Genomic DNA, 27,889 nt, shown 5'->3' with positions numbered 1-27,889 from the left:
GGAAAGGAAAGAAGGACTCCACCCACCAAACCAAGTAGGACTCGGTTTGGGGGGGAGACCTTCCCCCCTTGGCTCGGCCGACCCCCTTGGGGCTCCTTGAGCCCCAAGGCAAGGCTTCCCCTCTCCCACCTATATATACGGAGGTTTTAGGGCTGACTTGAGACGATTTTTCCACGGCAGCCCGACCACATACCTCCACGGTTTTTCCTCTAGATCGCGTTTCTGCGGAGCTCGGGCGGAGCCCTGCTGAGATAAGATCACCACCAACCTCCGGAGCGCCGTCACGCTGCCGGAGAACTCTTCTACCTCTCCGTCTCTCTTGCTGGATCAAGAAGGCCGAGATCATCGTCGAGCTGTACGTGTGCTGAACGCGGAGGTGCCGTCCGTTCGGCACTAGATCGTGGGACTGATCGCGGGACGGTTCGCGGGGCGGATCGAGGGACGTGAGGACGTTCCGCTACATCAACCGCGTTCACTAACGCTTCTGCTATACGGTCTACAAGGGTACGTAGATCGGAAATCCCCTCTCGTAGATGGACATCACCATGATAGGTCTTCGTGCGCGTAGGAAAATTTTTGTTTCCCATGCGACGTTCCCCAACAGTGGTATCAGAGCTAGGTTCATGCGTAGATGTCTTCTCGAGTAGAACACAAAAGTTTTTGTGGGCGGTGATGTGAGTTTTGCTGCCCTCCTTAGTTTTTTCTTGATTCTGCGGTATTGTTGGATCGAAGCGGCTCGGACCAACATTACTCGTACACTTACGAGAGACTGGTTTCATCGCTACGAGTAACTCTGTTGCTCAAAGATGACTTGTGACAGCCCGGTGCCGACGTTCCAGAAGATTCCCCTCTCTTTCCGTACTCGTCATGTGATCTATTTTATTTGTCGCATCATCATCGCATCATGCGCATCATGAGCATTGCTTCGGCATCTCCGTTGCCGCCCGTTTTCAAAACTTGCATTCGTTAGTAGTTGCCGGTTCTCGTCGTCGTCCGTTCTGAGTCCGACCGCTCACGCACGCGCCCGCGGCACCGTCGAAACCCTGGTTTTAAAGTGTGTTTAAAAATTTCTCTGATCGGGTTGAGATTTGACGTGCGGTCGTGTTCAGTTATAGCTAGGCCGCCTGTCGAATTTCGTCGCGATCGGAGACCGTCTGGTACCCGAACGGTCGCCCGTAGCGGCACCGTCTTCGGTTATTCGTCGGACGTCTGTCGGTGTTTATAAATTCGTGTCGCGCCGCCCGCTCTCCCTCTCGTCCCCGGTAAACCCCTCTACACGGCCGCGTACCCTTACCCGCGTTCGGAATCGTCCGAATCCGACCCCGCGGTTGGATCCAGAACGAAATTCCGGTTAACCGAGCCCCCATTTGTCTATAAATACCCCCCCATGCCATTAATTAGACAGCCCCTCTTCCCTGCCTCATTATCCGCGCCCTAAACCTAACCCTAGCCGCGCCGCTCCACTCTCTCTCCTCTGCCAGCGCCGCCGGGCCCGCGAAGCCCATCGCAGGCCCGCCCGAGCCCGAGCCGTCGCCGCCGCCCGTACGGTTCCCGTACCCGCGCCGCCCCGGGCTCCCCGAGCGCCGCCTTCCTCGCGCCGCGCCGCCCCTCCCAGCCGGCAGTCGCCGTCCGGCGAGATCCCGCCGCCCAGGCCGGCCCTTGCCTTGCCGGCCAGCACCGCCGCCGTCGTTCCCGTCCGCTGCCTGCAGCAGCCGCCGCGCCAACCTCCCTGCAGCCAGCGCCGTCGCCCCAGAGAGCCGCCGGCCGGATCCGGCCAGATCCGGTCCGGGGAAGCAACTCCGGCCAGCGCCGCCCCTCGGCCTCGCCAGCTCCCGTCGGCCCCGCTGCCCTGGAGGACGCCGCCGCCTGGCCTCGCTCCAGCGGGCGACGGGAGGAGCCGCCGCGCTGTTGACCCCGTGCGTGGGCCTCCTGCCGAGCCGGCCCAGCTGGACCGCTCGCCCCGGCCCACCTCCAAGCGCCTGGCCGAGCGAGCCGAGCCACCGGCCAGGCCCAGTTGGCCGCCTCGGCCTGTCACCGCCCCTCCCAGGCCGGCCCAAGGGAGATGAGCAGCTCCCACTCCTCGCCTAGGCGACAGGTAACTAAGCCGCGCCCCCTGTTCGGCCCAAAAGCTTATTAGGCATTTTGGAATTGTAATTAATTCCAGAGTTATACGTAAATTTCAAACGCCCGTAACTTTTGTTCCGTTAGTCGGATCGAGGTGATCTTTATATCGTTTTGGCGTAGAATTTTACGTAGAATGTGTTTTTGAGACTTGCATAATTATTTGACGCCGTTTATAGTGCCTAATGCGAGGATTTGCGTGCTGTCTCCATAAGTAGGTGCCCGCATTTATTTTTTTTCTCGCGTGTTTGTTTTGCTCGTGCGTCGTAGATAAAATGTCCATGCTCTAGGGAGTTATTTTCCATGTAGTTTAGAGCGGTCAAGGGTATTTTTGCGTGTAGGGTTTGCCCGTTAGATTATTTCCCGTGTCTAGGTCTATTTCTCCCGCATTATTGTGTGGCTTTATTTTGCGTTGCAAACCCCGATTATTTTATATGTTTTCGGGGTAGAAAAATCCCATGGATTTTTCTGTGCAATTAGTTTTAGGTTTTGAGGAAGTTAGTTCGCGAGATATTTTGTCGTGGTGCCCTTTTGTTTAATTTGTAGGATTTGTTCCGTGCGTCGTTTGACGGAGTTGTCAACTGGGAAGTTGTGCTTGGATGTTTTGTTTAGTCCCTGGTATTTTTGGTTGCAATAGAAATGCATGTTTAGGTGTTGTTTGACGGCCCTCAAGTTGCTTGAATAGTGCTGATTTAGAGGAGCTGAAATATTTCTAAGTCTGAGATCTGTTATATTTTGTTGCTGTCTTGTCTTGCTTGCATCTGTGATCTGTAGCTCTTTTGGGGTTGGTCCAATGGAGTTATTTGTACCCCTTATGTTTCTTTAGCATGCTGTGAAGTTTCATGCCATTTGGAGTCCTGTAGCTATAGGTTTTGCTGCTGTCAGTATTGCTTCCGGCTGAAAACTGCACTTTGACGAGGTGTTATTTTCACTAAGTCTGAAATAGTGCGTGAGATGCCATTTTGTGTCTTCTTTTCCTAGTGCTCCTTGCTGCCATGCTAGTAGTTGTTAGTTGTTTGTAGTAGTGCGTCTTGCCCTCTTTCATGCCATGCCTTGCTTGAGCTCATCGGAGTTGTGTAGCCGAAGTTGTGAGGCGTAGAAAGTGCTATGAGGCTGTTCTTGGCAGATTGTAGCGTTTCCTTGTTTTGCTCGTAGTTTTCGAACCGTAGCTCCGATTTGATCGTGTCCTACATGCAACTTGCTTAGAATCTCGTGTAGTTTCATTTTCTCTTGCTGTTTGAATGTGTTGAAGTGCTCGTAGCCGCCGTTGCACACATTTTGCATTCATGCCATCATATCTTGCGGTGCTTGTAACTTTTGATCCGTAGCTCCGTTGGAGATGTGCCCTATGTGTAGATTGCTTGCCTTGACGCGTAGAATCACGTGAACCTATTTGTTTTGCTGTTCAACAACCAATTAAAGGTGTTAATTCAGATCTGGACAGAATTGTAAATTAACACGCGGGGTCATTTCAGAGGTGCTATATGTCATTTCCGACCTCATTTAAAATGCCTAGATAGGTAGTTTAATTTCCGCTTCACCTCTTGCATGTTTGACAACATTAATATTGCCGTGTAGATAACTAGGAGTGAACTAAATAATTAACGTGGGGTTTCGTCAATATGCAACTCGTGCATATTGAACTTCACTTAATGTGTAGTTTTGAGTGTGTGGAACTGTCATGCCGTGACTTGCATGTATTCAGTAGCTCATGCATCATTTGTGTTGTGCATCGTGTGGTGAATATCGTGTGTTGATGCTTGTTTCCGGTTTCCCCGTCTCGATAGAGTTCCGCACGCGTGCCGGAATGTGAGGACCCGTTCGACTACGTCGGTTCGCCTGCTTCACGGAGGCATTCTTCTTCCAAGCGGGATCTCAGGCAAGATGATCATTTCCCCAGATACCATTACTATCATTGCCATGCTAGTTTTACCGCTGCTATCGTTTACGTCTCGTTGCCTACCACCTGTTAAATATCAGCCTCTCTACAATGCCATGAAACCATCAACCTGTTCACCCTAGCAAACCACTGATTGGCTATGTTACTGCTTGCTTAACCCTGTTGATAGCGTTGCTAGTTGCAGGTGCATTGCTTCCATGCAAAGCATGGGTTCCTTGTTATATCACCATATTTTATGCTTTCTATTTTAATGCACCTATATACCTGGTAAAAGGTGGAAGGCTCGGCCTTTCTAGCCTGGTGTTTTGTTCCACCTTTGCCCCCTTAGTTTCGGCTACCGGTGTTATGTTCCATAAATGAGCGCTCCTAACACGATCGGGGTTGTTATGGGGACCCCCTTGATAATTCGTTTTAGATTAAAGCTGGTCTGGCAGGGCCCAACTTTGGTACTACTTTTGCCTAATAACTAATGAACTGCATAGCGAGGCTTGTAGCAAAAGGGTTCACGCAGAGACCCTACATCAAATTACGATGTAATATACCTTCTTGGTATGAGTGGAACTATGTTTTGATAATAAATATCATTGGCGGTACAAATAATATTATCCATGTAGTTAATGGATGAAGTGATACATACTCATATGGGTTACTCATTTCGTAAATTTATAACGAAGTACCTCAAGGGCTTACAATTCCGAATCCAAAATAAATCGCAACATATTTGTGTAAAATTTCAGAAGTTACTCTATGGCTTGAAATAGTCGGAAATCATATGGTACTACCGACTAAATGAGTTCCTTCTTCAAAGGATTACTCAAAGGATGATAAATTGTTTATGTGTTAATAAAGGTATCCCAAAATTTGAATTCCTTATATCACCTCAGTGTATATCGATGATTTCATCATCAATGTCTCTACAAGACCTAAACATACACAAAATCATCTCAAGACGGAAAATTTGGATTTAACCAAATTTAGCTTAAGTTTATAACTTGAGCATTCTATGAAGAATTAGTATCAGTCTACATATATCCAAAACATATACGAGAAGTTCAATTTGGATATATCATATCAACAAAAGACATGTATGGTCATACTACCTTTGATAAGGTACAAATCCATTCATACCTAGGGGTGATAATGAAGTGATACTAGGACCTGAAGTTCTATATCTCACTAATGTCAAATCACTCATATACTTGCAAACTACGTCAGGCCTGACACTATATTTGCTATCTTTATTCAGAGTGCAAACCCCAACAAAAGGTATATGGTTGATATAAGTAATATCATCTTATATCTGAAGATTACAGTAAATCTTGGATATTTTCATCAGGAAATAGAAGATATGACCATGATATGATGTAATGATATTGGCTCTTTATTTGATCCCAACGATGCCATATCAATGACTGAATTTGCTGGAATAGCCTTCACATGGAAGTCATATAAATGGATTTTAATGGTTATTTCCACTTATCATTCTGACATAATTTTTTTATCCTAAAGCATTGCAAAAATATGTATGGCTTGGCAGAATGATTAACCACACTCAAAATTATGTGGTTGAGATTCATCAGAATCACATAACTTGATTTATCAAGATACTTTCACTTGTGTTACTCAATACCTATAGGTTATATGAAGAGCAATATCATAAATCATATTGCTCGGAAATTACTTAGCCTCACGGATTATAGAAAAGTGAGGAAATAATTTGCAAACAAACTACTGTTATAATCCAACATATTATACACAATCTCATGTTCATGTCAATGGAATTGGTATGAGACATCCTTCATATTTGTAAAGTTCAGGGGGAGTAATCTCCCAAACTATAACCGATTAACAATCATCAGATTGCATATATTGTACTCGTTTTCCCTTGATGAGTTTTCCTTATTGGTTTCTCATAAAAGGTTTTTAACGAGACAATATAAACACAAGTGTCTTTATATGCCATATCATTTTCTCCTTGTATTTTTCCCACTGGGTTTTAAAGGAGTTTTCAATGGCATGTACGATTGCACTCTTTTCCCTTATGAGTTTTTCTCTCAAGTTTCTCATAATGGTTTTTAGTGAGGCAATATCTTCTCAAAGATCATATGTCATACTTTCTATTTTCCCTATCGGGGTTTTTAAAGGAAGTACTCAAGACATATTAATTATTCTCTAAACTTCTCAATGAGTTTTCTCCTTATTCAAAGGTTTTCTCATATGAGTTATCAAGAGACAATAATCACTATATGTTGCATCATTTTCTCCTTATCATTTTCTAATGGGTTTAAAGGAGTTTTAGCAACATATCATACACACTGCTCCTTGCATTTTTTCCCACAGGGTTTTTGAAGAAGAGATGATTCCAAAGATGTTCGATCGCAAATACAAGGAAGGATTAGGGGGAGTGTTAGGATTTAATTAGTAGATTAAATAAAAGGGATAATCCTCCCATGTAATAATCTATGTCGGTTAGTAGAATGGCAACCGACATACCACGCATCCCTTCACGAACGGACGCATCTCTTCATCGCGTCCTTTCTTCTTGTATAAATATGTTGAACATCAATGGAATAAGATAAGAGTTGATTCATTTTGTTCGATTCTCTCGTTTCTTGACAATCGATTCTTCACAAAGAGAAAGGTCACATGTGGCGGTGTGGACAAACGAAGAAACAAAAGCCACGCCGGAGTCTCGTATTGCAAACGTCGGAGACCGGAACCACCGTCCCATCTGCCGTCTCTTCCCTTGCCGAAGATGGCCGCTCCCGCCGCCGCCGCCGTGGTGGTGCTGTTCGACTTCGACAAGACCATCATCCAGTGGGACAGCGACGACTGGGTCATCACCAAGCTCGGGGCCGCCGACGCCTTCAAACGCCTGCGCCCCACCATGCGCTGGAACTCCCTCATGGTACGAACACGACACCGCCCACACACCCGCCTAGACATGCCGCTTCTCCCGGCTGAGGCCTTGATGTCGACCTCCAGGACAGGATGATGGGGGAGCTCCACGCGCAGGGGAGGTCGGCCGACGACATCCGCGAGTGCCTCAGGAGCGCGCCGCTCGACGCGCACGTCCTCTCCGCCATCCGGACGGCGTCGGCATTAGGGTATGGACATGGACGGATGCCGATTTGCCGATGTGTTCTTGATCTCTCACGCGGCCGGTGGTTGGATCTTGATGGTGGTAGGTGTACGTTGCAGGTGTGATTTGAAGGTGGTGAGCGACGCCAACTCCTTCTTCATCGCGACCGTCCTGGAGCATCACGGTGTCCTCGGCTGCTTCTCTGAGATCAACACCAACCCCGCGCGCGTGGACGCCCAAGGGAGGCTCAGGATCTCGCCGTTCCATGATCCCACCAGCTCGCCCCATGGCTGCAGCATGTGCCCTGACAACATGTGCAAGGTATGGACAGTAGGATGGCAGATCAGTTCACGTGTTAATTCACAGATTCACTCGATGCACGTGGGTAATGGAGACAAAAGAAACAATTTATGTCACTCACTATACATAATGATGTCTTCTGCATTTAGAATCTTATTACTGTATTAGGCATGATGTGTTGTCAAACTATTGATGAAATAGTATTGTTTGTGCTGAATCCTCGGTGCATTACTCATGAAAAGTGGTGTGCACAATGAAAACCCCATGAACTAAAATTTTACTTGCCATGTGCAGGGCAAGATAATCCAGAGGATTCAAGAGGCAGACAGTGCCAAGAACAAGCACTTCATCTACATCGGTGACGGGAAGGGGGATTACTGCCCCTCCCTTAAGCTAAGGGAAGGGGACTATGTCATGCCAAAGGAGAATTACCCCCTCTGGAATCTCATCAGCAGCGATCCCCAGCTTATCAAAGCTGAGGTTCATCCATGGTGTAGTGACGAGGATTTCGGAAGGATCCTTCTTAAGTTGGTGAACAAGCTAATCACCTTGCATGCACAGGCGTCCCAATTGGACTACAAATGCGAGATGAGCAATCCAGTATCAACGGAACTAGGTCACCATCAGACTCTCCCTGTCCCAAATTGATTTGTAACCATATCTTAGCTCACGGTACAGGCAATATTGCGTGACTATTTCCACATGCCTCGGCTAAGGAACTGTCCTCGGTCAGAATTCATCCTAATTCGTGATGTAATAACAATTGCATTGCACCGATTATGTATGTCGGTGGATTTTCTGCACATTGTGTCTCTTATGTAACTCTTCAGGCAAGTTCAGGGACCCAACAGCATGTTTCAGTCAGCTCGGTATAAATGAGATAAAACAGTCAACAGTGTAACAAGTGGTAGTGATCTGCTAATGCAGGTGTGGCATTTTCAGCGATCTTATTTATAAACAGGACTTACCTTGGCACTTTGTATCAGCCTACAGAACTAGCCATATCTACTTCAAACCAGCTCCTGGTCTCATCATAGTTTATGTATGGGCACCGTCCATGGTGGCATTTCAGATTGCGGCACGTCGCAAAAAATTATTAATATTTTGGACATCCATCTTGCGATAGGAATACCTGAACCTGGCCATTGACTTCAATCCAGCTACACCCTGGTTCCTTTTTTACTCCATGATCCAGTAGCATATTCCTAAGTCTAGTAACATCACTCCACCTTCCTAAATCTGCATAAATATTTGATAACAATATAGAAGAAGAAACATCCTCAGGCTCTAACTCAAACAATCTTTCTGCAGCTCTCTCAGCAATCTCGACATTTCCATGTATCCTGCAACCTCCCAAAATCGTCCTCCATATGGATGAATCCGGGATTAATGGCATCTGACTGATAAGAGATTCAGCCTCAGCTAGCCTTCCAGCCTTGGACAGAATATCAATCATGCAAGCATAGTGCTCCATCGTAGGAGTAATTCCATAGACACTACTCAACAATTGAAAGTACTTCCTTCCCTCGTCAAGTAATCCTGCATGGCTACACGCTGAGAGGACACCGACAAATGTGATATCATCAGGCCTTTTCCCATCATCTACCATCCGTCTGAAAGTGTCCAGTGCCTTGTACCCATGACCGTGTTGAGAGTAACCACAGATGAGTGTATTCCATGCAACTTGATCACATTTTTCTGACTCATAGAATAGCATCTCAGCATCCGTTATGTTACCGCACTTCACATACATGTCAATTACAGCACCAGAAACAACAGAGCTGTTCCTCCAGCCAGACTTGATGGCCCATGAATGAAGCTGGAGCCCACTGCCTAAGGATGCCATATCAGAGGAAACAGTCAATGAAACTGCTAGTGTGGCATCATTAGGCCTTTTGTTTTCTTGCAACATTGAACGGAAACATTCCATCACCTTCTCAGCATCATCCGTTTTAGCATATCCCGACATAATCACTGTCCACGAGAAAGCATCTCTTTCTTCAAGACGATCAAATACCAGGCACGCACTTGTAAAGGAGCCAGATTGTGCATACATGTCAAGTAGCATTCTTGAAACATCATTATCGCTTTGCAACCCACTTTTCAGAATACATGCATGAACCTGAATGCCATACATGAGGTTCATCAAGCTAGTGCAGCATCTCAAAACACCTACGTAAGTATATTTGTTGGCTGGAAAGTCCTCGCACTTCATCTGCTTGAAAATTGTCAAACCCTGCTCACAGCTGCTTCCACTATAAAATCCAGAGAGAAATGTGTTCCACGAAAATGTGTCAGGCTCATGCATAAGATGGAAAGCGACTGTTGCGTCTTGAACAGCACCAACTTTCACATACATATTTAGAATGGCATCAGCCACTAACTTTGGCATAGCCAGTCCACTTTTCACAACATAAGCATGAACGCAGCGACAAAGGTTTGCATCACCAGTCTTTGATGCAACACCAGCAATACCCACAAATGTATATTGGTTTGGTTTGACTCCCGTGTCTGACATCTTTACCAAAAGATCAAATGCTTCCCCAGCCATACCATGTCGACCGAAAGAAGAGATCATGGCACTGCAATGCACCACATCAGGTTCATCTATCCTGACAAAGACTTGGTAGGCCTCTTGAGCAGACAGACATCTCGAGTACATCTCAACAAGGCAATTGTTGAGGACGTCATCGGTTTCCAGCCCTCTCTTGACCACCAAAGCATGAAGAGCCTGGCCAGATTTCGCAAGACCGAGTTCCACACAACACTTGAGAAGAGCAGGCAAAGTATACTTGCTTATCTCATCACCAAATTCCGACAACTTATGGAAAACATGCATGACCTTTCTGTAGTCACCCTGCCGAGCATACTCAGTGAGCAGAGCATTCCATGACACATCACTTCGTTCGGGCAAGCCGAGCAACACTGTCTCAGCAGCGTCCACCTCCCCACGGCTCGTGTAAGCTTGAACAAGGGACGAGCCAACGTAGGGATCATCCAGACCTTTCAACTTAACCACCTGAGCATGCACCTGACGCGTGAACTCGGAGCGTGAGCTCATCACCGAGCAGGCCTTGAGCACCGAAGAGAGCGCGAACACGTTAGGCGCAAGGCCCTGTTGGTTCATCTGACAAAACAGGTACAGAGCCTCCTCGGCATCTCCCGCGGCGGTGTGGGCGGATAAGAGGGCGGTCCAGGCGACGACGTCCCTGTGTGGCATTCCGTCGAACACCCTTCGTGCGTCCTCCAGGCGGCCGCACTTGCAGTACATGTTGAGGAGCGAGTCGAGGAGAAACGTGTCCGGCTGCCGCGCGGAGCGGAGCAGCCGCGCGTGGAGCTCCTGTCCGCAGCGGAGCGCTCGGCGGACGGCGCAGCCCTGCAGCGCCGCTGCGTGCGACCGGAGCTCATCGGCTTGCGCGTCAGGGAGGAGAGAGTTGGGGTGGGAAGGAGAAGAGTGCGCCGCGAGTCGCGTCCGCCGTGGAGAGGTGGCAGTCGGCGACGAGGGAGGATCCCGGTGGTAGGAGAATGGGCCGTGAAAAAGAGCGAGGGAAGACATGAATTTGGCCTGCGAGAACGTAAGAGTAGAGTGGGCAATGACCACGAAGATGCCACCGCATGGGATATGTGGTTAGCAAAATTAAAACTCAAAGGGGAAAAAACACGAAGACGCCTGCAGGCAAACTAGCAAAGTATTGTTTTGTTTTTCAGGGAGCAAAGAAACTGCCCGTGTTGAACCAAAAGCAACAGGAGACCAGAAATAACACCGAGTATATAGATACAAAATAAAATTACAGCACGTAAATAAAAAAAGCCAGCATGCCAAGATATGTCGTTGGGCGACCAAAAAGTACATCTCAGACCACCACAAAAATAAAAGTACTCTTGGATTTTTGCTGACAAATAAACGCCAGGCACAATATCCAACATCCACAGTAGGAGTAATTTCGAACTAAAAGGTAGCCGAGATTCATTAATTCAAGATGGTACCGTGGGATAACAGCAAAGGTACTCTTCTATGATAGAAGTCTTGGAAGCAAATCTACATGTTGAAAGTCTCTAATTGCACATAACAAGGAACATGACGATATAGCTCATGGCATCACGCGCCAAGTTAGGTTAGCTACCAGTTACTACTATATCCGTAAGCCTGCTGGAGTCGGACCGCAGGAACCCGCTTCAACTCATCGTCATCGAGCAGGAACCACACCAGATACTACTACTTCATGACATCATTAAGAGGCGGAAACCAAAACAGCAAACAGTCTTGCAGACTCCAGAAAGGCACTTGTCCCAAAACGTCTCTCCCCAAGTAAGCATTAGTGAGTGAATCCATCGCCTTCTACCCATATCAAGCTGTTTCTTCCATCTCATCATCTGACTGTGGGTTCTCCACCTCGCTACCACTGCTCATGCCGCCATTGGTAGCAGCAGACGAGAAGTGATCCTTAACCGAGCTGTCTTCAGCCTTGTACTTCACAAACTTCACAACTGAAGCGTCTTCATTTCCACAGTCCTTCCTTTTCCTCATGCCATTCGCCGTCACCTTCATCGACTGAGCAGCAGCCATGAAAGCGTTATCAGCTGTCTCCATCTCCACGGCTTCTTCATCCTCCCCACCTTTTGTGTATATACCCTCCTGGTGACTCTGCTTGTCAATGAAGAAAAGGTCAGCGTCTGAATGATTCATCTTGCTCTGATAGTGATAACCATTCTTGGGATCATCATGCATTAGCCTCTCCCTAATCCTTGAACAGTTCTCTCCAAAGACTTTGAGCCCCTTATCTTCAAGATCTACAAGCCACTCTGTGAAAAGAAACCACGTACAACTTCAGCACCGACTCTATAGAACACAATAACAAGCATCTATTGTTACTTAAAATTGACAGGATCGTGTCAAATATGTACATACTCAGAAAAGCTCGAGGTGTGATAGCAATTGGTTTGCCCAGTTGGTCGGTGCCAGCTTGACGAGCAGCCCACCTAGCAAGGTAAATGGGAATATTGGAAGTCGAGAAGGCGTTGATAAACGACATTGCTCTCCCTTGATCTCCTTTGCCCCTATTTCGAAAAATAAATAAATAAACAGATCAGATGAAAATTTCTTTCAACCAGCCAAGTTTAGGTAAAACAACTCTTTATCACCTGGCATCATTGATGGCATCAAGAGTTATAACCAATCTTGACACAAAAATAGGCAAAAGGGAACTATCAGCTTGATCAACTTCAGCTCCATTGAGGAATGAATAATCCACCAAGATCAAAGCATCATAAAGGACATCTCTCACCAGGATCTCATCATCAGCACTCTGAGTTATGCACCAAAAAACAAATTACAACTTCAATAATATGTAAGAAATAATAATGCCATCATCACAACTCAAATTACGTCAGGGGTGAACAACTAGTTCATTCTTATGAAAGATATTGGCACATTAAACGAAAGAAATTGAGCAAGGAGACACTATTCGAGGATAAACAAGTATAACTGTGTACTTAATTCAGTAAATCTGCAAACAAATGAAAATGCTGGCCGACTTAATTCATTAGCATGGCCTGCACAACAGTTTGTGGTCTAAAATAAGTAAACATGAGCAATGCTCACACTACACAGCATATGCGTGTATATAGTGATGATGATTCAAATAGAAGGGAAGGGCATAAGATCATCACAGATCAGACTTCAACAAGTTTACATCGCAAAGATGATATACAAATTCCACCCCAAGTAAGGCTCCTCATGGATACAATGTGAAATACGGTAGTCCTGATACTGTTCTCCTCTCTAGTATCCACAAGAAAGACCCTGAGTCCAAACACAATCAAAGTACAAAGGAACAAGTTGCACAGTTCATATCTCACAAAGGGTAATGTAGGGCAATTAGCAAACTAATTCAACAGATAATGGCAACGCCTAGCAGCCCCCGTATTCCTTAATTGAAGGGATGGGTCTATGCTCATGGCTATTCCTAGGTTTTTGTGTTCCCTGCAACGACGTGATATGCTCTGAAAAGGAACACATACCAGTAGTGAATAAACAGGCAGCGGAGGGTTTACAAGCATGTTCAGCAGGACTCCTGCAAAATCCATCAGCAAAATGTTTATCTCAGTGGAGTCACTAAACCTGAAGCTACAAGACACAATAAGGGCATGGGCAGCATCAACTCACCGAAGAATTGCTGGTTCTGGAAGACCGAGATAGAGCTAACCGCCCAGATCCTTAGCTCCTTCTGCAGCTCAGAACGTGGTAACCCAGCCACACCCTGCACCTTGAGGCAGAGCCTGAGCAGGAACGCCTCCGCCACCACAACACCGGCGAGGAAAGTGACGCTGCAGCCGTCCTTCATCAGCTCCCGCCTGGCCTCTTCCCCGACTAGCGGGAAAAGCACCTGGAACGGGCACCTGTCCCTCGAGTTGCGCACGCTCCACACCTTGACCAGCTCCCCGAAACCTGGCAAGAGCCTCCCAGCGTCGGCGTTGACCTCGCCGCCAGCGGGGCGGCTGCTGCAGATACTGATGTAGCTGAGGACAGCCTCGACGAGCGCCTCGATCTCCCTGCGGGGCTTGGCGGAGTGGAAGAGTTCGGAGACGACGGGGGCGAGGAGCGCAAGGGGCTTGGCGGCGCCAGGGGATGAGGAGGTGAAGGCGGAGAGGAGGTGGAGAATGGAGCGGAGGTCGTCGGGGGCGTCGTGGAAGGTGAGCGCGGAGAAGAACCAGACGGCCTCGAGGGGAGGGTCCGGGTAGGTGTTGAGGACGCGGGAGAAGAGAGAGCGGAAGTTGGTGAGGTCCGGGTCGGGGGCGGCGGAGACGGCGGCGAGGAAGCGGGAGGTGGAGTCTCGGAGGAGGGACTCGAGGCTGGGGAAGAAGCAGGCGGACCCCATGGAGGGGAAGTCCACCAGGATGCCGCCGGCCATGCGGGGGACGAGGAGGATTCGTTCGAATTGGAGCGGGAGAGCAGCCGGTGGAGTTGAAACCCTAACCCTAGGTGAGTGAGGTTTCGAGGGAGAAGCCAAGCGGTCGAGGGGTTTGGTCGGGGTTTGGGCTCGGTTGTGGGGAAGATCCAAGATGGTCGGGGCCGTGGGAGGTTTGAAGAAGAAAGATGGGATGGGAAGGGATCACACTGACAACCGGGCCAAGAGTCAGTTTAATTTATTTATTTTTAGCGGGGCCAAGAGTCATTTAGGGTGTGTGTTTTTAATGAAAAACATATATTTGACTTTACAAATAAAGCTAAAAAATTTCAAGCGTATGCAAATTGACGTATCATATCTTTTGTAGAAGGCAGAAAATACGTTACAAAAGATGCAAGAAGCAAAACAAGCTAAAGTATCGGCAATCATCCACAAATCCACACGTCTATTACATGCTAATCTTTCATAAAGATTTTAAAACACCTAGCTCATGCAGTTCTCTATGTCTATATCTAATCTAGAATACGGTTTACAAACCTAGAGATGTTGCGTTGCTAAGCCACATTTTCAAACATCTTCGCATTTCTTTGTTTTCACGGGCTCCATGCGAAAGAATAGCAATTGAATCAAAACTTTGTGTGAATGGTTTCAGTAAAGATTGGCGTGAACGAAGCCACCACTCCTCCAAGGTGTCCTCCAAGGTGAGGATGCCAACACGGATGTCAGTGTAGAGAACATGTGTAGAGAACATGTGTGACATGTCTGTCATGCATAAACACAATACACAAGTATGTGGTTGAAAGTATCCTCATCCTCGTAGCTAGTGAAGCACGGGGAGGTAGCATCATGTAGTCCATACCAAAATTGACGGCCGGAGGTCCAGACTCGATATTGAATAACAAGCCATATGAAGATTTTAAATTTAAGTGACGCCTAGCTTTTCCACATACATTGAGCACGAGGCAAACAAAAACTTGCATTGGCAAAGCATTCTGTAGGTAGGTGACGTGTACTACACAATTTGTTCTTGTAGGCTCGTGTCGGGCCTCCAAGCGCAGAGTTTTGTAGGACGGTAGCAAATTTTCCTTAAATGGATGACCTAAGGTTTATCAATCTGTGGGAGGCGTAGGATGAAGATGGTCTCTCTCAAACAACCCTCCAACCAAATAACAAAGAGTCTCTTGTGTCCCCAACACACCCAATATGATGGTAAATTGTATAGGTGCACTAGTTCGGCGAAGAGATGGTGATACAAATGTAATATGGATGATAGAAATATATTTTTATAATCTGAATAAATAAAAACAGAAACGTAGCAATTCATAAAACATAGCACAAATGGTATTACAATGCTTGAAAATGAAGCCTAGGGTCCATACTTTCGCTAGTGCAATCTCTCAACTATGCTAATATAATTGAATCACATAACAACCCCTCAACGTGCAATAAAGAATCACTCCAAAGTTCCTATCTAGCGAAGAACATAAGAAAAAGTTATTTGTAGGGTACGAAACCACCTCAAAGTTATTCTTTCTGATCAATCTTTCCAAGAGTTCATACTAAAATAACAACTTATCCTTTTCGATCGATCTATACAAGAGGTCGTATTAAAATAACACCATAACAAATCAATGTGCATCAACCCCTATGCATAGATTACCCCAATGTCATCTGGGGAATCCACGAGTTGAGTGCCAAAACATATATCAAGTGAATCAGTATGATACCCCATTGTCACCACGAGTATTCATAGCAATACATAATCAGGTGCTCTCAAATCCATAAAAGTATTCAATCCGATAAATCTCAAAGGGAAAACTCAATACATCACAACAAGGTAGCAAGGGAATAACACCATATGATCCAACTATATTAACAACGCACGCGAATCATCAAGAACGTGCCATCTCAAGAACATGAGAGAGAGAGAGAGAGAGCTTAAACACATAGATACTAGTACAAATCCTCAACCTCGTGGGTGGGCTACTCCATCCTCATCATGGTGGGCGCCGGGATGATGAAGGTGGCCTTCGATGATGACCTGCCCCATCGATAGGCTGCCGGAACGGGCTCCCGATTGGTTTTTCGTGGCTATAGAGGCTTGCGGCGGTGGAACTTTTGATCTAGGGTTATTTCTGGGGGTTTGTGTATTTATACGAATTTTTTACGTCTGTTTCCCGTCAAGATGGGCCTCAAGGGGCCCACTAGGTACGAGGGCGCACCCTTGTGCCTAGTGGGCACCGGGGGGGGGGGGGGCTCTGGTGGTTCTTTGCTCCGGTATTTCTCTTTTCTTCCATAAAAAGCGTCAAAAAGTTTTGTCCAATTCCGAGAACTTTTATTTGTGCACAGAAAAACAACATCGCGGTAGTTCTGCTGAAAACAGCGTCGGTTCGAGTTAGTTCTATGCAAATCATACCAAAACCACATAAAATTGTTGTAAACATGGCATGAATACTTCATAAATTATAGATACATTGGAGACGTATCAGCATCCCCAAGCTTAATTTCTACTCATCCTCGAGTAGGTAAATGTTAAAAGAAATAATTTATGAAGTGTGAATGCTAGCATAGTGCATAAGTTTGATCAATGATAATTTCAATCAATTTTCCTAGCATCATAACAACAACTCTTTCTTATAAAACTCATCATGATAAAGTAGCATTGAAAATGGAATTTTTGATGTGGAATGGTACCTATCACATTCAACATATACTCTTTTCTTTTATAGCATGGACATTTGGACTTGAATGATTAAAAGCAATAGTCTATAATTTGACGTGAAAACTTTAATACTCAAGCATATCAACAAGCAACAAAGTCTTTCAAAATATAAATGCTAAAGAACGCTATCCCTAGCCCATCATGCTCAATCATTGATCCATTCATGCAACATGCCCAAATATTAGCTACATCCAATGCTCAAGTGTGATAACAGTGTTCCATAGTTGGTGCTTTATAAGAGAAGATGGGGACTCATATAAAAATAAAAAAAATCATAAAAGTAAATAGATATGCCCTTCGCAGAGGGAAGCAGAGATTTGTAGCGGGGCCAGAGCTCAAAGCGAAAAAAATGAGAGATAAAACATTTTGGATGGCATAATTTTCCTGTAAACAAAAACGACTAAGAGTTCCCAACATCTTCCATGCTAAACAAATCATAGGCGGTTCCCAAACTGGAAATAAAATGTATTCCTTTTTCCACCATTCTTTCACACCCCACGGCTAGCCGCATCCACGGGTACCGTCCATACCAAGACTTTCCAAGGAATTTATTATTTGACAACATAAAATACATTTTCTTTGCATTTCGGGACTGGGCATCCCTATTACCGCGATACTCTCATGCAATGACAAGCGAATAAACACTCATCTTGAGAATAACCTATTTAACATGGAAGATAGCGGCCACCCCTAGCCACTTCATGGGCGGTACGGGCACACAAAACATAAGTTTATTTTGAATATTAGAGTTGACACATACAAATTTACTTAGGATGGCACTAAAATACCGCATATAGGTAGGTATGGTGGACTCATTTGGCACAACTTTGGGTTTAGGATTGGATGCACAAGCAGCATTCTCGCTTAGTACAAGTGAAGGCTAGCAAATAGATTGAGAAAAGCCCAACCAAGGAATGAAAACCATCATAAGCAAACATTAAACATAACTAACACCGAATAATGCAACACAAGTAGGATGTAATTTCATAGCATAGTTATTGACTTCATATGCATGTATAGGGAATCACAAACCTTATCACCAATATTATTACTAAAGCATAATTACTCATCAACACGACTCACATATCACTATCTTCATATCGCAAAACTATTGCAAAGAATCAAGTTTAACATCCAATGATCTTCATGAAAGTTTTTATTATATCTCCCCTGTATATCTATCCTTTGGGACCAATTTCATTTGAAGCAATTTTCCATTGCTAATAACAAGCTCTCAAACAAATATAAGTGAAGAACGATAGCACAAGTTTTTAAAAAAATTTCAAATCTCAAAATAATATAAGTGAAGCAAGAGAGGATTTATTCAAAGTTTCTACTAAATCTCAAAATAATCTAAGTGAAGCATGAGAGAAAATTCTTCAAAATAACAACACCATCGTGCTCAAAAAGATATAAGTGAAGTGCTAGAGCAATTCAATCAAATTACTCTCAAAAGATATAAGTGAAGATCAATGAGTACTCAAACAATTAAGTAGCTATGTGATGACTCTCTCTCAATAAAGATTTTTAGATCTGATATTTTATTTCAAACATAAAATAAACAAAATACACTCCAAGAATATCACATATCATGCAGACAAATAAAAATATAGGCTCAGCATAGCCTAACTAATAGTTGTTGATGAAGAAAGGTGGGATGCGTAGCATCCCCAAGCTTAGATGCTTGAGACTTATTGAAATATTTACTTGGGGTGCCTTGGGCATACCCAAGCTTGAGATTTTTTATCTTGTTAAACCCTCACATATCCAGGTTTCACCTAAGTTTCAAAAACTTCATCCACACAATACTTGAAAAGAACTCGTGAGATAGGTTAGTGCACATAAGTATAAATCAACTCTTTATGTACTGCCAAGACAAGTTGCATAATAATTTTAAAACACTAGGTACTGTATGATATCATTTCCACAATTTATACCTACCAATATAAGGTATGGAAACTATAGAATAACTAGATAACAAAACTATGACAACAATCTGTCTAAACAGGACAGTCTGTAGCAATCTACTTAAAACTTGTACTTCTGTATCTCCAGAAATTCTAAAAATTTAGAAAGTCATAAACAATTTGTATGAAATCATTTTGTAATTTTTTTAGAAACTTTCCACATTCCAGTAAAATCTGATAATTCAAATGCTACAACATAAGTTTCTGTTTTTGTACAGCACACATCAAACATGCAATTCAAGCATTCTATAGGCAATTATTGGAACTTTTTATTAAAAAAAGATAATAAAGAACATCTAAAAGACTAAAAAAATGACGCTCCAAGCAAAACACATATCATGTGATGAATAAAAATATAGCTCCAAGTAAGATATACCGATAATGTTGGAGATGAAAGAGGGGATGCCTTCGAGGGCATCCCCAAGCTTAGACGCTTGAGTCTTCCTTGGATGTTACCTTGGGGTGCCTTGGGAATCCCCAAGCTTAGGTTATTGCTTCTCCTTATTCTCCTCATATTGGTATCTCACCCAAAACTTGAAAATTTCAATCACATAAAACTTAACAGAACTTCGTGAGATGGGTTAGTAAGATAAATATAGATCATTCACTTAGGTAGTGCCAAGATAAGATTCAAAATTGTTATCAAATGACACATATTGTACTCTATCACTCCCATAATTTATATCACTAAATGTAAGTTATGGAAACACTAAAACAAGCAAACTATGCACGCAAAACAAAATTTGTCAAAAACAGAATAGTATGTAAAGATCTGAATCAACACCATACTTCCCTGACTCTAGAAATTCTAAACAATTAGGATAACTTAGAGAATTTGCATACCAAAACTGTGTAAAAAGTTCAGAATTTTTCGACGCTCCGGTAAAATCAGAGAAATTCTGCACTGGGCGTAAAAGTTTTTGTTTTTGCACAAAATCAAACAAACAAGTGTCCACTCTATCCCAAAGGCTTTACTTGGCACTCTATTGAAATAAAAGCTACAACTTTTTATCAAAGTAGCTTAATAATGTTAGCATACAAAACTAGAAAGTAAAAGTGTTGGGTTGTCTCCCAACAAGTGCTTTTCTTTAATGCCTTTTAGCTAGGCATGATGATTTCAATGATGCTCGTATAGGAATAATAGTTGAAACATGCAAGAGAGCATCACGAATCACATGACAAGCAAATTAAAGTCTAACCCACTTCCTAAGCATAGGGATTTTGCAAGAAAACAATTTATTGTCGCAATAATAATCTTGCATAGGAAGGCAAACCAAGCATGACTTCAAAACTTTGAACATAAAGAGAGGAAACTTGATATTATTGAAATATGTAGAAACATATGTTCCTCTCTCGTAATAATTTCCAATAGCATAATGAATGAATTAAGCAACATAACTATCACATAAAGCATTATTTTCATGATGCACACGCATAGAATTTTTATTACTAACCACACAAGCAAAATTCTTATCATTCATAGTAGTGGGAGCAAACTCAAAAAATAACTACCATGAGATACTTTATTGACATAATCCATGTGAAAATTAAAATCACGATAAAAAAATTCATGGTTATCCTTATTCTTTATAGCATAAATGTCATCACAATAATCATCATAGATATGAGGCATGATCTCATCATAATAGATTTGTTCACTAAAACTTGGGGGACTAAAAATAACATTTTCATCAAACATAGCATCCCAAGCTTGTGGCTTTGCATATCATTAGCATCATCGATATTCCGAGAATTCATACCAACAATATTGCTATCATGCTCATCATTCAAGGATTTTATGCCAAACATTTTATTGAATTCTTCTTCTATCAAGTGAGCATAGTTTTCTTTTCCATCGTTTCCAAGAAAGACATTATAAAGATGAACAATATGAGACCACCTCAATTCCATTTTTTGTAATTTTATTTTTATAAACCACACTAGTGAAAAACAAGAAACTAAAAGATGTAATTACAAGATCTAAATATATACCTTCAAGCACTCACCTCCCCGGCAACAGCACCAGAAAAGAGCTTGATGTCTACTACACAACTTGTTCTTGTAGACTCGTGTTGGGCCTCCGAGCGCGGAGTTTTGTAGGACAATAGCAAATTTCCGTCAAGTGGATGACCTAAGGTTTACCAATCCGTGGTAGGCATAGTATGAAGATGGTCTCTCTCAAACAACCCTGCAACCAAATAACAAAGAGTCTCTTGTGTCCACAACACACCCAATACGATGGTAAACTGTATAGGTGCACTAGTTCGGCGAAGAGATGGTGATACAAGTGTAATATGGATGGTAGAAATATTTTTTTATAATCTAAATAAGTAAAAACAGCAAGGTAGCAATTCATAAAATGTAGCACAAACGGTATTGCAATGCTTGAAAAATGAGGCATACGGTCCGTACTTTCGCTAGTGCAATCTCTCAACAATGCTAATATAATTGGGTCACATAACAATCCCTCGACTTGCGATAAAGAATCACTCCAAAGTTCCTATCTAGCGGAGAACATAAGAAGAAATTGTTTGTAGAGTACAAAACCACCTCAAAGTTATTCTTTTCGATCAATCTTTCCAATAGTTTGTACTAAAATAACAAGTTATCCTTTCCGATCGATCTATCAAAGAGTTCGTACTAAAATAACACCATAACAAATTCAGATTAATAATACTCAATCCAACACAAAGAACCTCAAAGAGTGCCACAAGATTTCTACGGGAGAAACAAAGAGAAGAACATGCATCAACCCCTATGCATAGATTACCCCAATTGATGGAGTTCGGGAATCTGGGGTCCTCGGGCGTCGGGTTAGCAACGATGAGCAGGCCCATTGGGCCGTGTTGTAGAAGACCGGGCCTTATGATGACCTCTCCTCTCGAAGGAATATCCCGAAGAATGGCGTGCACTTCAAGCTTAGAAAGGTTGGCTCATTTACTCTCGATTATAGTTGGTAACTTGTAAACCCTAGGGTCCCTTGTGTCTATATAAACCAGAGGACCCTATATGTGTAGAGGAGGCTGAATCATCTAGGGTTTAGCATATAAGATCTCGAGGTAGATCTAATATGTAATCATCTTCACCAATACAATCAAGCAGAACGTAGGCTATTACCTCCATAGGAGGGCCTGGAATTGGGTAAACCGATGTCTCCCCCCTCTTCCTGCAAGCCATCGATCCAAGGTCCACAGTTCGGGACCCCCTACCCGAGATCTGCCGATTTTGACACCAAAATTGGTGCTTTCATTGAGAGCTCCACTGCAGGATCGCCAAAAGGTTCGATGGCTTGCTTAATTGTCAGTGACAGAATCAGCAACGGTGACGTCTTTGTCCCCGGACAGGTTTTCTCGTTCGACAGCATTACGCTGCGCGCGCACACAACTGGCCGTCTTTGCCAGATCAGAAGTATCGTCCTTGATTAGCAAGCGAGGCCAGGGAGTTTCGAACCCCCAACCCATGTGCAGACCAATCTGGTCCTCACAGGAATCCCGACCTCGGCCGATGAGATCAGAAACCCCAAAGCTTTAACTTCGGGTCCCACGTCTGGCCACGTACTCGGATCGCTCTCTTTCAAAGAGTCGGCCCCTAGATCGGACCTAACCCGGACAACGGGATCACAACAAACGGCTTTAACGAACACGCCTCCCGCACGACGGCCCCGGAGGTTAACTACGAAAACCACTCGATGATACATCAGGACGAGCTCTCAGCGTTCAATGAGATGCTCGACCAGATCCAATCATTGCACATCTCAACCAGCCCGAACCACTTACAGTACGACTCGGAACATGGGGACTTTTACGGCCCACCCACCACCCACTTGGTAGCAACCGTCGAAGATTTAATCGACGTGTTTGAAAAGGATCGAGATGGACCTAGAGGGGGGGTGAATAGGTACAAATCCAAATTTTAATAATTACTTAGCAATTTTAGGCAAAAGTGCGGAATATGAGTGTAGGCCTAATAATTGCTATGACAAGGAGTAAGCTATTTAGAGTGAAGTAAGACAAGCGGTAAACAATAATCAAATACAAGTACGTAATAAGGATTAACACACGTAGAGAGTTAGGGTTAGGAATAACCGAAACTCCAAGAGAGACAAGGATGTATCCCGATGTTCACTTCCTTGGAGGGAAGCTACGTCACCGTTAGAGGGGCGGATGTTACCACGAAGGCACACCAACGCCACAAAGGCTCACCCTATTCTCCCTTTGAGATAACTCCACGAAGGCGTTTCTCAACCACTAGTGGTAAGCCTTGAGGTGGCTTCCAAACCTTCACAAACTTTTTGGGGGAAATCACAATGGTTTGATTCCTCTCCGAAGACTCCTACCGCCTAGGAGTCTCCAACCTCCAAGAGTAACAAGATCACGGGGATTGCTCAAAACTTGCTCAAATCACAAATCACTTTGGTGGGAAGGAAGAGAGGGAGACGATCTATCTTTTGATTGGAACAACACTCAAAGGGACTCACAAATGCTCTTGGGATCTAGGATTTGGTGTAGACAAGAGTGAGTGAGAAGAAAGGTGTTCTTGGATTTATTCTAGCTGTGTTGAACACCCTTTCACGAGGTGGGAGAAGAGTATATATAGTGGGGAGTGAAAACCAGCCGTTGGGGACACTTTAAGTCACACAGGGTCCGGACGTCCAACAGTTGCCGGAAGTCCGGGCGTCCACGAGGGGTCGGACGTCCGACAGTTGCCGGAAGTCCGGGCGTCCGCGAGGGGTCGGACGTCCGACAAGGGTCGGTCGTCCGAGGCCTATAGATATGACTGAAAATACTGTGAATTGAACAGCAACCGGACGTCCGGAGAGGACCGGAAATCCGAGTTATTCGACTCAACTTCTTTTGGTGGGAGGTTCCGGATTTCCGAAGGGGAACGGACGTCTGGCCCTCGGACGTCCGGAGAGAGCCGGAAATCCGAGTTATAGAGCTAATGTTCTTCTGGTGCAGGGCTTCGGATTTCCGGGGCTGGTCGGACGTCCGGCCCTCGGATGTCCGGAGGGAGCCGGAAATCCGAGTTATATGACTCACAAACTTCTCGTGGAGGGCTCCGGATTTCCGAAGCCTGTCGGTCGTCCGGCCCTTGGACGTCCGGAAGTAGCCGGACGTCCGAGGCAATAGACCTGTTTTGAGATAAGAACAGAGTGGAGAATATGTGGTATTGGGTATGACAGTGAAGATGTGGTACGAGCAAGTTCATCGCAAAACCTGTGATCCCCTCTTAATAGTGCGGGATCCCTATACTCAATATCAGTAAACTCAAAAGAATAGTCTACATCATCTTTTCTTAATCCCGAGCCTTCTCGAAATATAAATCCCGATCTTCTCAGACCACCTTTGGCACATAATTCTCAATCTACTAAAGTACTTGCCATCTTGAGATACACTCAACAAATAGGATTAGTTTCCTATGTATGTGTTGTCATTAACACCAAAAGTCGATTAGGGGCATAGCATGCACTTTCAATCTCCCCCTTTTTGGTAGTTGATGACAACATATACATAGGTCTCAAAAAGATTTAACATACATTATAGCCTAGGAGATATTTAGTACGGAGCTCCCCCTTAGTATATGCATGATAAAATATCGAAGCTCCCCTTTAATGTGTTTATCGAACATATAATGGATCAACATGTAAAGATAATAGATCATCATAGAAAGACAATAGATCATCATAGAAGTAGTGGAGCAAAACATAATAGTCTATGATGATATCATAGCAATCCATAGCAATCACAATCATTCATAAGTAGCCATACATGAGTTTATCCATTACATTAAATTTCCAAAGACTAAAAACTACGATACATTACTCCCCCTTTGGCACCAAGTACCAAAAAGGGAGGCACCAACAGCACAAACCACGCTCAAATCTCATCAGCATCATCAAGCAAGCCACTGCCACCAGCCTCGTCAAGGAAATCAGCCCACTCAGGACCAGATGGGAAGCCAAAGTCAGTAGGAGGAGCAGCAGGAGGGGCCTCATCATCACTCACATCAAGAGCGCCCGAGGCTCTCAGACGAGCCTTGAGGGCATTCTTGGAGGAGACTAAGCGAGAAACCACATCACGGGTTTGACCACACTGGAAAGAGACGGCCTTCATCATAGCAGAATGTGCCTTGCCAAGGAATTTGGCAATGCGACCGAGAGGAGCGGAGCTAGATGATGGGGTGGCTGACCGGGCAGCAGTGCGATGAGTGGATGTGGAGGATGAGGGGGTTTTCTTGGGAGCATCGTTATCCGCCATGTGAGCGAGAATGACCCACTTGCGATGTGTGTGAGTGACAGCCACAGAGAAATCAACAACATGGTTAATAAGAGCCTGGATGAAGGGGCATGAGGAAAGGCTCGCTTGTACTGAAAGGTAGCAAGCCGAATCTCATGCTAGAGAAAATGAGGCACATTAATTTTGCTCTTGGGGTGCTCATACAAGTGAGACATGATGTCAATACAATAGCCACTGCAAGAACCCTTATCACCCATCTTGGGATAAATGGTGCGGATGAGACACTGAAAAATGATGAAGTAAGGTGAGCGCCAGATGGATACCTGGTTAAGGTCCTTCATGCGTTCATCCGCATCAAGCTCACTTAGTGGTTTGAGAAGATACCCACACGCGTCAATGGACTTGGGCGCATGGTTAGGATCATCCCTATGTATTTTGAAGCCGGAGTTGGGGAAACCAAGTGCGGCAACAAATGTATCATAAGTAGCTGTGAAGCGAACGTCAGAGGTGATCCAGCTGACAGTGTGGTTTGGAGCAAAGTAGCATGTGGCATAGAACTGGTGAATGGCAGCAACATTAAAGTCGCGATGAAAGGCAAACGGGGTGGCAAGCCCCGATGCCTCAATAAGCTCAATGGCACCCGGATATTTCGCCGGGTGCATGCGAATATGCTCAACATCTATATAGAGATGAAGAGATAAACCCTTAGGAACTATGACTGTGGTAAAAATGTCTGCCTGGACGTGTGTGCGGAAACGTGAGTCCGTAGAGTCACGTACGACAGCGTATGGATCAAGGTCGCGGCGGAAAGTGAGGTATGAAGCCGCGCCAAGTGTGGTGAAGTTCATGATTGCACGACCTAAAGTAGCAGGGGGTTCTAGTGAGATGCGACGAGCTTCACCTGCGGGCTGGGCAGGAGGAGGTGGTGGCATGTAGGACGCCCTGCGAGTCCCGGGCTTTGGCTTGGACCTCCGATCGGCGTGCTGGTCAGCAAAGTCCTCGGCAGCAAGCTCCTACTCGAAGTCGGGGTCATCACCATCATACGACGAGGGGAGTTGTGGAGACGGAGAACGTCGGGCCGGAGAACGCCGGGCAGTCTGTTTGAAGGGACGACGTGGCCCGTCTGAGTCCGACCCCGTGCTAGGAGGGGCGCGAGATGATGAGCCAGCCACGTTCTTCCAAGCGACGTGCTTGGTCTTCGGCATGGTGCACAATATCCTACGCGGATGAAAAAATCCCAAATAAGGAACGAACATGGAGACTTGGGAGAGAGAGGGAACCAAAACAAACACGAAGGGAACGGAGGAGCAACCTGTAGACGGATCCCGCGAAGGAAGAGGAGGAAGAATAGGAGGATCCGCGGAGGAGATCGGCCCGATCTCGAGTCTGGCGGCGCTGGCGGGAGCTCCTGGAGCTGGCGGCTGCGGCTGTAGGGGAGAAAAGGGGCGCGTGAGGGCTAGGGCAAAGCCCAGCCCCGCACCCAGCTATTTATAGGCCCGATGCGTCGGACGTCCGACAGTCGTCGGACGTCCAGAGGGGATTGTGGCGTCGGACGACCGACATTGGTCGGACGTCCGAGAAGGAGGAGGACGCAGAGGCTGATTCTGGATTTTTTTGTTTTGATGATGAGATGATGACTTGCATGGTTTCTCACAAAAAGTACGAACATAGTTGCCTACAAGCATTACATGTACTACTTGGAGACAGAAATTGATTTATGCGTACTTTGTAAGCTTAAAAACAGAAAATTAAGACTCACTCCCCCTTAATGCATGCCCACATCAAGACACAAACATAATGTGAGTGTGTGTATGTGTGCAAGGTTTCAAGATATGTTGTCAAGCTCCAAGATACCAAGTTCATGCCTAAGTTGACAGAACCTAGCTACGCTAAGTGGCTTGGTGAAAATGTCGGCTAACTGCATGTCGGTACCCACATGGGTAATATCAATGTCACCCTTTTGCACATGGTCTCTCAAGAAATGATACCTAATATCAATATGTTTTGTGCGAGGGTGATCAATGGGGTTCTCGGAGATCTTTATGGCACTTTCATTATCAGAGAGAAGAGGAACGTGTCGATACGTGATACCATAATCCTTTAGTGTTTGCCTCATCCATAGCAGTTGGGTTGCACAGCTTGCAGCTGCAATATATTCAGCCTCGGCCGTGGAGAAAGAAACACAATTCTGCTTTTTCGAGGACCAACTTACCAAGGAGCGTCCAAGAAACTGACATGCACCGGAAGTGGATTTCCGTCCCACTTTATCACCGGCCCAATCCGCATCGGAATACCCAATAAGATCAAACTTTGCATCCTTAGGATACCATAAGCCTAACTTTGGGGTGTGAACAAGGTATCTAAGAATATGCTTAACCGCCGTGTGATGGCTTTCCCTAGGGGAAGCTTGAAATCTAGCACATATGCCTACACTTAACATGATGTCCGGTCTAGATGCGCAAAGATAAAGTAGCGAACCAATCATGGAGCGGTAAGTAGATGGGTCAAAAGGAATACCGTTTGTGTCTTCATTTAGAACTACATCGGTGGCCATGGGTGTCTTCATTGGTTTAGCATTTGTCATATCAAAATTTTCAAGAATGTCCTTGAGGTACTTAGTTTGAGACAAGAAAATCCCTTCTTGAAATTGTTG

General features: G+C 44.9%; 3 protein-coding genes across 3 annotated transcripts; 1 reads left to right on the top strand and 2 right to left on the bottom strand.

Annotated features, from left to right (window-relative positions):
- Positions 1-6,687: 6,687 nt before the first annotated feature.
- On the top strand, positions 6,688-8,304 carry LOC123443834 (thiamine phosphate phosphatase-like protein). The gene is made up of 4 exons (XM_045120362.1): positions 6,688-6,929; positions 7,007-7,128; positions 7,223-7,424; positions 7,698-8,304. Exons 1-4 carry the CDS (start codon positions 6,777-6,779, stop codon positions 8,049-8,051), a joined length of 831 nt encoding a protein of 276 aa, XP_044976297.1. The 5' UTR covers positions 6,688-6,776; the 3' UTR covers positions 8,052-8,304.
- Positions 8,305-8,469: 165 nt separating this feature from the next.
- Positions 8,470-11,244, bottom strand: LOC123443832 (pentatricopeptide repeat-containing protein At4g13650-like). The gene has a single exon (XM_045120359.1). It carries the CDS (start codon positions 10,957-10,959, stop codon positions 8,500-8,502), a length of 2,460 nt encoding a protein of 819 aa, XP_044976294.1. The 5' UTR covers positions 10,960-11,244; the 3' UTR covers positions 8,470-8,499.
- Positions 11,245-11,345: 101 nt separating this feature from the next.
- On the bottom strand, positions 11,346-14,462 carry LOC123443833. Its single transcript, XM_045120360.1, has 5 exons — positions 13,570-14,462; positions 13,425-13,477; positions 12,546-12,709; positions 12,313-12,461; positions 11,346-12,206 (listed from the first exon to the last, which is right to left on the bottom strand). Exons 1-5 carry the CDS (start codon positions 14,312-14,314, stop codon positions 11,752-11,754), a joined length of 1,566 nt encoding a protein of 521 aa, XP_044976295.1. The 5' UTR covers positions 14,315-14,462; the 3' UTR covers positions 11,346-11,751.
- Positions 14,463-27,889: the final 13,427 nt, after the last annotated feature.

Source organism: Hordeum vulgare, chromosome 3H (assembly GCF_904849725.1).
Source record: "Hordeum vulgare subsp. vulgare chromosome 3H, MorexV3_pseudomolecules_assembly, whole genome shotgun sequence".
Taxonomy (NCBI): Eukaryota; Viridiplantae; Streptophyta; class Magnoliopsida; order Poales; family Poaceae; genus Hordeum; species Hordeum vulgare.
Note: the sequence above shows the minus strand (reverse complement) of the source record. Positions and strands in the feature narration are given on the sequence as shown.

Excerpts from the sequence above, each read along its gene's own strand:
- LOC123443834 (XM_045120362.1), top strand. The coding sequence starts at position 6,777 with ATGGCCGCTCCCGCCGCCGCCGCCGTGGTGGTGCTGTTCGACTTCGAC. Across the intron at positions 7,129-7,222 it reads CGGACGGCGTCGGCATTAGG|GTGTGATTTGAAGGTGGTGA; the intron begins GTATGGACATGG and ends TGTACGTTGCAG. Across the intron at positions 7,425-7,697 it reads GCCCTGACAACATGTGCAAG|GGCAAGATAATCCAGAGGAT; the intron begins GTATGGACAGTA and ends TGCCATGTGCAG.
- LOC123443832 (XM_045120359.1), bottom strand. The coding sequence starts at position 10,959 with ATGTCTTCCCTCGCTCTTTTTCACGGCCCATTCTCCTACCACCGGGAT.
- LOC123443833 (XM_045120360.1), bottom strand. The coding sequence starts at position 14,314 with ATGGCCGGCGGCATCCTGGTGGACTTCCCCTCCATGGGGTCCGCCTGC. Across the intron at positions 12,710-13,424 it reads TGCCTGTTTATTCACTACTG|AGTGCTGATGATGAGATCCT; the intron begins GTATGTGTTCCT and ends TGCATAACTCAG. Across the intron at positions 12,462-12,545 it reads GATGCCATCAATGATGCCAG|GGGCAAAGGAGATCAAGGGA; the intron begins GTGATAAAGAGT and ends TTTTCGAAATAG.